At 40.1% G+C, this 11533-nt stretch overlaps 1 protein-coding gene across 3 annotated transcripts in view; it reads left to right on the forward strand.

Moving 5' to 3' along the window:
* The window catches only part of DAB1 (Dab, reelin signal transducer, homolog 1 (Drosophila)), a 1258753-nt gene that overhangs the window by 1101418 nt on the left and 145802 nt on the right, over nucleotides 1-11533 (forward strand). For all 3 annotated transcript variants that reach the window (XM_011941355.1, XM_011941364.1, XM_011941374.1), the window contains one exon: nucleotides 7839-7937. In XM_011941355.1, coding sequence (XP_011796745.1) covers nucleotides 7839-7937 — 99 coding nt within the window. The remainder of the gene's footprint in view (nucleotides 1-7838; nucleotides 7938-11533) is intronic.

Raw genomic sequence — 11533 nt, forward strand, 5'->3', positions numbered from 1 at the left:
CAGAAAATATAAGGAAGAAAACTGAAATAATCCACAATCCCACAAAGCCAATCAGTGTCAACATTTTTGTGTATAATTTGCAAGCTCTTTTTGTGGTTTTACATATATAATATATGAATTATACACATATATGTAATAAAATTGGAATTATAATTTATACAGTTTCCTGTCCTGGGACGTTTTCTCCTTCATCTAATAATATATATGAGCATATATACATATATATATCTTCAAATAGCCCATGAAGACATAACTTTGTCAATGAAATATTTTCAAATGTCAAAGGAAGAAAAGAAAAAAAAGCTTGTTAGGTGTGTAAAAGTATTAAAACCTGTAAAACGCATAAATGTAAAATGTGATAAAATCTGCATCACCTTTACTTTCATAGATGCTGAGTAAATCACAGTTATTATTTTTGTTTATGCTATACAAATTTTTTAGTAGGTTAGCATACATATCAGATGCTAAGTTTCCCTATAGTATGGCTCTAAGAATCCTGAGTTTTAAAACTCTTAATTTTCAACACTAGATATTCATTTATATATCTTTTTATTTGTTAAGCTGTTATATAAACAAACTTTATTTTAATAGTTATGTATTTACTATAAAGTATACTAGAAAAAGGCATAAAAGACATCAAAACCATGATTTTGCACTCACCTTGGAATAAGTTAATGCATCTTTTTTTTTCAATAATTAAGCAATGTTATACAATTTTACGGTAGTCCAATGATGAGTTTTCTTCTCCCAAGTTCAGAGCTGAGTGATTAATAGACAAGAGTTGGACAGGAAGAATTCCAAACTCCAGCTTTCTGCCTGATAAATCCTGGCCTGGAGGATGTGACTTAGATACACAGTCACAGTGAGCATCCTTGAATGAGATGAGCTATTCCACTTGGTTTGCAGGGGTGTTGGACAACTGCAGATCCCCCTGTTCTCCCAACCCCTGCCCTTGCCCAGAGTAGGACCCATGACTCGTGCATGAGATCAGATGAGAATGCACTCTGTCTATCCGTAGGCAGATTGCAAAGAGAGCCCCAGAAGAGACTGATTTTTGTATGTTCAGCTGCTGCTTCAAACTCTCCAATCAGATAGAGCCACACCTTCCATCCCAAGGGGACCCTAGTCAAAGATGAGAATAAGGGCCAAGATCTTGATTATTGCTGAAGTCCCTCCTCAGTGAATATGAAGTCTGGCAAATGGAGATTTGCTCTAACAAATCTTAATTAAAAGACATGAAGAAAATGCCAAGATCTGGTTCTCATCCAGAGCCACAAGTCTGCTGAGGAGGAGAAAGGAGCTCATGCTCCCAGCATCTGGGAGATGGCCATTTACCAGGTTCAGTCACAGAGCACATCATTGGCCAGCCGCCTTCTTGGAAACCTGAGGCCTAAGTGGGTGTGAGTCAGGAGTTGGCCTCTGCTCCCTGAACATTCTCACTCAGGATTAACATTGGCCTAAGCTAGCTGGACTAGGCCTAGCAATGGCTGCCAACCGTGTGTGTGTGTGTGTGTGTGTGTGTGTGTGCGTCCTGCAGTGAAGTGCTCCATCTGTCACCTCTCATAAACATGAGGTCCCCAAAGCCCTGAGACTTTGTCCTACTATAACATACTCCTGTCAGCTGTGCTGAACTTTTTGAGGGGTCCTTGGTTTCCACACAATTGTGTTTCATTATTTGCAGGTTGCTGAGAAGAATGTTGACATTTCAGCTCCCAGTGGTTTTTCTTTAGGAAACACAGAAACATAAATGATCAATTCTCTATTTGGCCATCTGCCCAGGAAAGTCAGAGAGATGTACAAAATGCCTCTTACCCTTGCAAAAAGGCCCACTTACTCACGTTAGGCCATATGAGAAATAAAAATTCTGTTGCCTTTGTTAGACTCTCTGAAGCTGGTGCATGTTCTTGCATTAGCGAGTTTTCTCTTGGATTATAGGGGACTGAGAGGGGATTCATATAATGAATATGAGTGACCCATTGCCTGTCTACCAACAGAGCATCATGATCATCATCATCATTATCATTTGTTGACATCATAATATTTTAATTTACAATCCATAAAGCATTTTCACATATATCTTTTGATCATATGAGATACATATTAGCTTCCCTGTTTTGTGAAGAAGAAATCTGAGCGTCAGAGAAGTTAAAGTATTTGCCTCACAGCCTTCATTTAATCTATGATAAAAGGAATTCTAACCCAGACACCAAGAGAGCCTGTGTTTGACAAGACACAGTTTTGCCCTTAATTGTATTCTGTTTTGTATTTGCATTTAATTTATTGTGGTTCCCAAACTAGGTCTTAAGCTCCTACCAGTAAGCTACTACCCAGTAGTCACATCACACATCATTGACTTCTAAACTAGTCAGCTTTCAGAGACAAAATGGTGGTGATTAAAGTTAAGGAAAAGGATGAGGTTTCCAAAGACAGTGCCTAGAGAGCTAGGTGCAGAACCTTAAGTATGTCAGTCAGAGTCCTGAAAGAACCAAAATCTACCCCGGAAAGATCAGATGACGGTACTTTAATGAAGGAGCAACTTCCAACGGGTGGGTAAATTTAAGGTAGCAAGTGAGGGGTGATGAGGTACTCAGAATCTAGCAACAGTGGGACGCTATTGCCACTCCTAGGAAGATACATATTTACCGGAGCACAGGAAGAGCAGAATTGATAAGAAAGTCTCCCTTTCTCACCACACAAAATATACCTACTACCAGAGATGCAAATGAAGGATGATAAGGGAATGGGAAGCAATGCCCTGACCTCTCTCTCCTTCCACCTGCTGATCTCCTGCCTGTGCCTTGCATTGGTGGAACACAGCTGGAGCCATGGAAAAGGAAGCTCAGGAGATCAGAGGATGCAGTTCTAGTCTGTAGGAATCAGTCTCTGGGCAAAAATGGGACAGAGAAAGATACTTGTACTCCCCTTTTTAACTGGGAAAAAATGAAACTTAGAATGAATTTTTTCCCTTTGGTTCATATACCTGGTAACTAGCTAGAACTGAGAAGGGAGAATGGAGACTAGGCTTATTACATGGGGCTTTCTGGAATAGCATTCTAAAGTTTTCAGAATTCATGCCTAAAGCCTGCTGCATTTACACATATGCTTTACATGTTCCCTGGAGAGCACAGTCATAACGTTGGGTGCATGTACTGTGCTGTGCGAATGTTCTCAGAGCCCTTTCATGTACATCATACATCTGATTCTCACAGCAACGCCTGGGCTGGACAGGGCAGCCTGTGACTCTTGCTTGGCATGCCTGACCTTTTCTCTATATGTAACTTCCTCCATTGAGATGCTGCCTACTTATGACTCCCTTGAGGATGCCTGTGTCAGTCATTTCACACAGTGCCTAGCACGTGGTATTGCTTAATCATATCAATATTAGCTCTCGAAAGAATAACTGTTATTTACTGAGCCCTCCCTGCACACTGTGCCAAGTGCAGTAGATGCATAGTTTGCTTAAGTGTCCCCACACTCTTATGAGGTGAGAAATGTGAATATTATTCTCATTTTTGGGTTCCTCTTCACCACTGAGTTTGGAAGCTGTTGGTTCTACCTAGCTATTTTCATAAACTTTTGGACATATCTGTAGCATGCATCATTGCATGGTCATTTTTTAAAAACCTGTTTCTTGGCCAGGCGCGGTGGCTCAAGCCTGTAATCCCAGCACTTTGGGAGGCCAAGACGGGCGGATCACGAGGTCAGGAGATCGAGACCATCCTGGCTAACAAGGTGAAACCCCGTCTCTACAAAAAAAAAAAAAAAAAAAAAAAACTACAAAAAAGTAGCCTGTAGTCCCAGCTACTCGGGAGGCTGAGGCAGGAGAATGGCATGAACCCGGGAGGCGGAGCTTGCAGTGAGCTGAGATCCAGCCACAGCACTCCAGCCTGGGTGACAGAGCGAGACTCCGTCTCAAAAAAATAAAAAAATAAAAAAATAAAAAATAAAATAAAAAAAATAAAAACCTGTTTCTCAAAAAGGGGCTCTTAGAGAAGAGAGGATTGTAGTAGAAGGATTCCTACCTTGAGAATCAAAAAGATCGCTGTTTGACTTTCAGTTCTATGACTTATTAGTCTCTTTAGGTTCTAGGAGGTCATTTGATCCCCTGGCCTTATGTTTCCTCATCTGTAAAATGAGGGAGGTAATTCTTACTTCCCAGCATTGTGATATTGACTAAATTATATGATAGGTAAGAGAACCTCTAGCATAGGCATCCAAGAAAATGTTTGACTCTCTGGTTTCCAGATTTCCAGTGGTGACTTACTAGGTCAAGTGGCTAATATCAGGCACAGAGTCCATAACAGAACCTATATCCACATCTTTTGACTCCCTAACCAGAGCTATCTCCTGAGCCTCTGTTAGTTCTGCGCAGTGGCCATGAATAGTCTTGTGGGGAGATGAGCCCGTCAGTGTCCGGAAGGTACTGTCTTGTGGCAGACCCACTCTAGACTGAGTGCAGTTTTTCAGAGATTGACCCAGAGTCCTGTCTCACAAGAAAAACATGCTTGATAAGATGGGACTTTTCTTTCCCCAAAGATAGCACCTATGGATTGTCCTTCTCTTTTTCATTTGTCATGTAAAGTCACCATCAGCAGCCCCAAGTGGAAATGCTCCTGGAACATGTATGTTGGCTTTTTCCATCCTTCTTTACCTACAGCCATGTTCTACCAGGGAATTCTTTGGTAGCTGCTTGATACCAACAAGCAAAGGGGGCCTTAGTATCTAATCAGTACTACTATGTGCCGGGAATTATTGCTTTTTGATATTCCAGGAAATCTGTGAGCTAGGAGCTGTTAGGACTGTTTTGGAGATAGAGACATTGAAACTTCTCTTCCTGACCAAAGGTGTAGCCCTTTCCCCAACCTGTCCTGTGCTCTTCTCACCTAAAGGAAGAAGGAATAAAGCCAGAAGGAGACAGTCTCCTCCCCTTTGACAGTCCTTCCAGTACTTTCCTTTAGGAGGGTACATCTTAGTCTATTTGTGCTGCTGTAACAAAATGCCTGAGACTGGGTAATTTTTTATAAAAAACAAATTTATTTTCTCACAGTTCTGGATGCTGGGAAATCCATGATAAAGCTGCCAGCAGGTTGAGTGTCCAGTGAGGACCCTGATCTCTCTGTTCCCAAGGTGGTGCCTGTTACTGCATCCTCCAAAGGGGACGCATGCGGTATCCTCAAAACAGAAGGGCAGAAAGGGGAATGAACCCATTCTCTGAAGCCTTTTTATAAGAACCCTAATCCCCTCTATGAGTGTTCTACCCTTATCACTTAATCACCTCCCAGTACTATCACACTGGCAATTAAGATTCAACACATGCATTTGAGGGAACACATTCAGCCCCCAGCAAGGGGCTAATTATTTTTCTGATTTGTATGTGTCCTGGATATCTGACATTGAAGGTTGGGGTGTGAAGGGATAGTAACATGTATTATTTTAGTGCAAATCCATCCGAGAACACAGATTTAAAAGGCAAGTGAGGGAAAGTCACTTTCCTTCTCTTTGAGTTCCTGCTTTACACTAGGTTGCATTCTCAGCCCTAGGCACCAACCAAATAAAAAAAGTTCCATGCACAATTGAGCTTTTGTTCTATTAGGCAAAGGCAGACAATCAACGAATGAATTTGTGAAATGTCAGATGGTGGTAACTTCCAGGAGGAAAGTGAAGCAGGAAAAACAAAGGAGATGCAATTTGTCATAAAGGGTGTGCTCTGTTGGCTAAGAGGGTCAGAGAAGGTGGCATTAAACAGAAATTAGGAGTTATCCCTGGGATTCCAAAGACGTACTTTGGCCATTTCTGCATGTTCCTTAAAAGCATCCCACAGTAAATTCATGGGAAAACAAGGAGCACATTGAGCAATCTAGAAACCATTGAATGTGGGGAGGGATTGAAGAGACAGAGAACTCTGCTTTGTATGTGAGTTAAGAGTTGCTCTAACCTTTTAGAGAGCAGTTGCTGGAGGAGCGGTCATATGTCAATATGGAGCAGCTCTGAAGAGCTGAAAGAGGAAGATTGGAAGGGGGTTGTAGGGAGAGAGACTTAAACTCCCTAGAAATAAGACACATGTAAAGGATAATCACTGGTCCTAGCACCAAGTGTTAGGAGAGCTGTGTTGTAGTCTCAGCTCATTGACCAATTCCCTGTGCCATCTCAGGATGGTCTACTACCTTTCAATTCATCATTTTTCTCATCTGTCTTTTGAGAAACTTGGATCTATTAGTTTTAAGGTTGTCTGTGGTGCTATACATTCTGCATGTCTGTGAGTCTGCAAGATGTGCTTGAGAATGAATGGGTGATGTGTGAAAGAGGGAATTTCTTCCTAGTAGGTGTCTATAAACAGGAACTGGAACACAAACTGTAGTGGACATTCATGTATTTTCTAGAAGAAATTCATTTTTATTACATTTCTTCAGTATACCAGGCATTGTGCTAGGTACTTTATGTAAATGTTTATTTAATTCTCTCAACCATGCAAAAAAAATAATGTATTTACACTTAAGAAAGTAAAGCTAAGAGGTTAAGTAATTTGTCCAAGATTATACAGAACCAGGAGTACGACTTAGATATTCTTATTCCACAGAATATTTCCAATACCCAAGGTGAAGATAATCAAACATCCTCAAAAGAATGTGCCTTCCTCATACCTCTGGTCATATCTACTGCTCTCTAACACTAACTATTCCCCAAAACTGATGCTGAGAATAGCACATAGTAGTTTTATCTCCTGGAAATATGAAATCAATATTATTTTAGACCTTTCTTCTTCTAAAACCCCAGAACCATAACTGCTGAGAGTTGGGCTTAATCTTGCCATCTTTAGAGGCTGGCAGTAAGCTGGAAGCCTCAAGGCCCCTAATGCATGGTCAACAACAGCCCTTGAGAGTGTAGATCCCTTGAAAGGTCTTTATCCCCTGAGTTGTACCCTAGTATGAAGCCCATGCTTTCCTGCAACTGGCCAACACAGAATCTAATTTGAAAAGCAAGTGTCTTTATTTTTAACTTGAATCATATCAACTTTGGGCGACTCTGGATAGCACATATTCACTTAGCAATTATTTGCTAAGCACCTCCTGCCCTCCAGGGACTGTCCTAAGCCCTAGAGATAAAGCAGTGAACAAAGTAACACCCCAACATTTTGTGAAGCTTACCCTCTCAATGATTCATAGACATATCTTCGGCTTATAAAACATTTGAGACAGTAAGGAAACAGGTTTTTTTTTTTTTTTTTTTTTGATGAATGGAATGTGAGAATGAGAGGAAAAAGGGTAGTGGTAAACACAAAATGTCTTTGGATAAAAATTGCAATCAATAGGCATTTAACTATGGTGATCACATTTTTTTCCAGCAAAATGGACAGTCTAGCATTTGTTTTTATTTTCTTTCTATTATCTAAAATTGATTCATATGAAAACTTTTTCCAGAATTGTAAAAAATAAAATTGTATGTAGGAATATACTTAGTGGCTCACCTTTATTTTAAAGGTTAAAACCGTATCTAATATAAAACCCACAAAAGGCATTAATATGAAAACCATATTGTGTCTGTCTTGGGACCCCCAATTCTGAGCTGAGCATCTAGACACCATTCTATAAAGTTCGATTAGTTAAGTGAGTGAACATTCAAACATTTCTCTATACAATGTGTTAGAAGCACTAGGACGAGCATGACCCTAAAACACCAAGAAAATGTGAGCGCACTGAGTAGAGAAAAGTGGAAGTGCGAAAGGAAAGCAGTGTGCATGATTGGTGGAATTGGTTGATGGTATCTGACGTGCCTTTGGGACCAGAGAGAATTTTCAAATGAAAACACTAAAGTAAAAACCATGTTCTTCCTGTCAACAGGGCGTTGTTGCTGGCGCTCGTTCCAAAGGAGAACACAAACAGAAAATCTTTTTAACCATCTCCTTTGGAGGAATCAAAATCTTTGATGAGAAGACAGGGGTAAGTAAAGCAATCACATGGCTTTGTGAAATTGAATCCATTGACACATGTGCCCTTAAAAGCCTCTACTCTCTGGGAAGGAATCTAAAACAAGCGTACAAACACATAAAGCAACTGACAAACTTGATCAACTCTGATCATCCATCAAAGCAGGTCTCTATGCTGACTTGGCCACAGTGTGACTGCACTGTTTCTTATAGTGTAATGGTGATAAAAGTGTCCCACTATCCTGGTAATCTGATGGGAGATTGATGAGCTTTGAAGATCAATGTGTAATGTGACAGTTTAAGTTAAATTTCTTTGTGTGTTGGCAACTTTAATGACATGCGTCCTAGAGGGAGATACATGTACATCTTTTGACTCGGTCAAAGCATCCAGACTCTCTTGAGTTTAACCTGGAGCACCTTGCAATTGCTGTAATCAAAAAGAATAAATGGAGTTCTCAATCTTAAAAAAAGAAATCTATCACCGCACGACCAGGAAATTTAAGGGCTGATATGTTTGTTGAACCCACCAAAGAAGTGGTTTGTGTTTTCGTCAACCTTACAGCTGCAATTAACTCCCAGATTCATCCCCAGAGCTCTCCTGACACTGTCAGTCCTGTTCATTGGTGGCAAGAGGAAAATAGAAAAACCTTCTATGATCCGTTTTCCAAGAAAACAAGAGTCAAATAGATGTCTTTTTCCTTGTATTTATTCAGTGTTTTACAGCTTATAGAACACCTCCATGTATATCACCTACCATGAACTTCACAAAGGTAATTTATCAAGCACTTTATAAATAATACTTAACCATCTGAGTTACATGACCCTGGTCATTTTGCATTATTATTTTCTCTTCCTTGTTCTGACTAGTATGAAGATAACATAAGGGTAGTAAGATGATAGTTTAAATGTAAAAAATGGATTTTCTTCAGGAAAAAAGCTATAGAAAAATTACTCCTGAATAACTAGTAATAGAATGGATATCTGTACACCCCGATCATAACAGCATTACTTTCAGTAGCCAAAATGTAGAAGCGACCCATGCCTGTAGATGGATGAATACAAAATGTTGTATATACAGACAGTGAAATTCTATGGAGCTCTCAAATGAAAGAAAATTCTCACATGTGCTACAATGTGTGTGAGCCTTGAAGACATTATGCTGAGTGAATTAAGCCAGACACAAAAAGACAAATATTGTATGATATCATTTATATGGATTACTTAACATAGTCACAGTCATAAAGACAGAAAATAGAATGGTGATTGCCGGAGACCAGGGAAAAGAAAAAAATGAAGTGTTATTATTTAGTAGGCATGAGGTTTCAATTTGGGAAGATGGAATCTTTTGGAGATGAATGTGGTGATGGTTGCACAGAAATGTGAATGTATTTAATGCAGCTGAACTGCATGCTGAAAAATAGTTAAAATGGTACATTGTATGTTATGTATTTTACCACAATAAAAAATAGCTAGGTGTAACTCTCATTATGGAGTACCTCCTATATACTAGACACATGTTAGTCAGTTTACATACATAATTCAGTTTCATTCTCGCAACATTCCTATGAGGTGATACTAATAGCTACTTTATCAAGTATATATTATGTGCCAGGCATTGTGGTAAGCTCTTTATAAGTACCAGGTCATTTAATCCTCACAGCAACCCTAGGAGGTAGATGGTACTATTATTCTCATTTTATAGTTGAAGATAGCAAGGACAGAAAAGTTTACCTAACTTGCTGGCAGTAAGGGGTGACAGAGGCAGGATTAGAACCTAGGCAGTCTGGCTCCTGAGTCCTTTTGTTTAACAACGATGCCTATTATCTCTCGAGATAAATCTTTTCTAAGTTCACCCACGTTTTGTATTCTTTTTCTTTTTTAATTAGGTTCAGGGGCACATGTGCAGGTTTGTTCTATAGGTAAACTCATGTCTCAGGGTTTGTTGTACAGATTATTCTGTCAGCTAGGTACTAAGCCTAGTACCCAATAGTTATTTTTTCTCTTCCTCTCTCTCCTTCAACCCTCTACTCTCAAGTAGGCTCCAATGTCTATTGTTCCCACCTATGTGTCCATGAGTTCCCATCATTTTGCTCCTATTTATAAGTGAGAACATGTGGTATTTGGCTTTCTGTTCCTGTATTAGTTTGTTAGGGATAATGGCCTCCAATTCCATCTACATTCCCACAAAAGATGTGGTCTCATTCCTTTTTATGACTGCATAGTACTCCATGGTGTATATATACAACATTTTCTTTGGTCAGTCAGGTGCAGCCAGAAGAGGAGACATTGGAGAGCTTCTGGAAATAAACAAACAAACAAACAAACAAAACAGTTTGTTATACTCACAGGTCCTAGAGACTGGAGCACAGCACACCACACAGGGCCACATGGGAAAAACACCAGGGTGGTCAGGAGGCAAAAGACAAGGAGCAGAAGGGGGAGACCTAAGGCCACTCCTTTATTGGGATTGGCAATCCAAGGCAAGGCAGGTCACAGCAAGTGATAGGCTAGTTCGAATCGTTTTGTCTGGCTCTAAGCTGTAGGGTTGATCCCCCTCTGCCCCGAGATAGTGAAGGCAGAGAAATATTGCTTTCTGGGCTGTATGAACCAGGCAGAGGAGGGATGACTCTGGATTGGTTAGTTTGCATATCAAAGACATGCTCCTGGCTGGGTCCTTTATTATGTCTAAGAATTGAGAAACAGTCTCTCCCCAGTCAGAAAGATTTCTTAAGATGTCAAAACATCATATACAGAAAATTTAAAAGTATTTACAATACAACCCAGCGTGTAGGAAGCAGAACTGGGATTTCACCTCAAGTCAACCTGAATAAAAAATCAATGCAGTTTACCTCTATATTATAGAAGGTGGGCCTATCTGGGGATGCCTTGGTAGAAGGGAGTTTAGGATGAAGGCACAAGCGTTGGTAGTAAAAGGGCTTGAATTCAACAGGATTACAAGCCTAATGTAAGCTTTATCTGCGTTCATAAAAATATAGCTTCAAAACCCTGGGGAGGTGGGTTCTCTGTTCTGTAAAGACCATAGTTTGGAGACCCGTGCTCAGTTCTGAACTCCACATTTTAAATTGGATATAGACAAACGGAAACATATTCTTATGAGGAGGATCCAGGCAAGTGGGGACCTGGAAACTACGCTGAACCAAAACTGCTTGACACAGATGTGGCTCATATGATCTTTGGGAACACAGAATATGGCGAACTCTGGGCTTGGAGTCCTCCAGCATTCTTTGTGGGAGCTTAGTAATGTGGATCAAGCCCAACGGAGAGATACTTTCACAATGATTTATATGCCCCAATATATGATATCATCTCTAGTCTCTTCCATTACCATGATACTTGGTGTGTGTAATCAAAGGGAAAAGGACAGAGGTAAAGGGTATCTGGTGTTTTATCTTGTCCGAGGGTCATGTTTTGGGTTTTGCTGTTTTATCACGGACCCCACCATCAAATAGGCTGTGCCCAGATCATTGAAGTCCTAATTACCTTGATTTTAACTTTTATATGCCCCAATATATGATATCATCTCTAGTCTCTTCCATTACCATGATACTTGGTGTGTGTAATCAAAGGGAAAAGGACAGAGGTAAAGGG

This window comes from Colobus angolensis, unplaced genomic scaffold (genome assembly GCF_000951035.1).
Source record: "Colobus angolensis palliatus isolate OR3802 unplaced genomic scaffold, Cang.pa_1.0 Scaffold102, whole genome shotgun sequence".
NCBI classification, from domain to species: Eukaryota; Metazoa; Chordata; class Mammalia; order Primates; family Cercopithecidae; genus Colobus; species Colobus angolensis.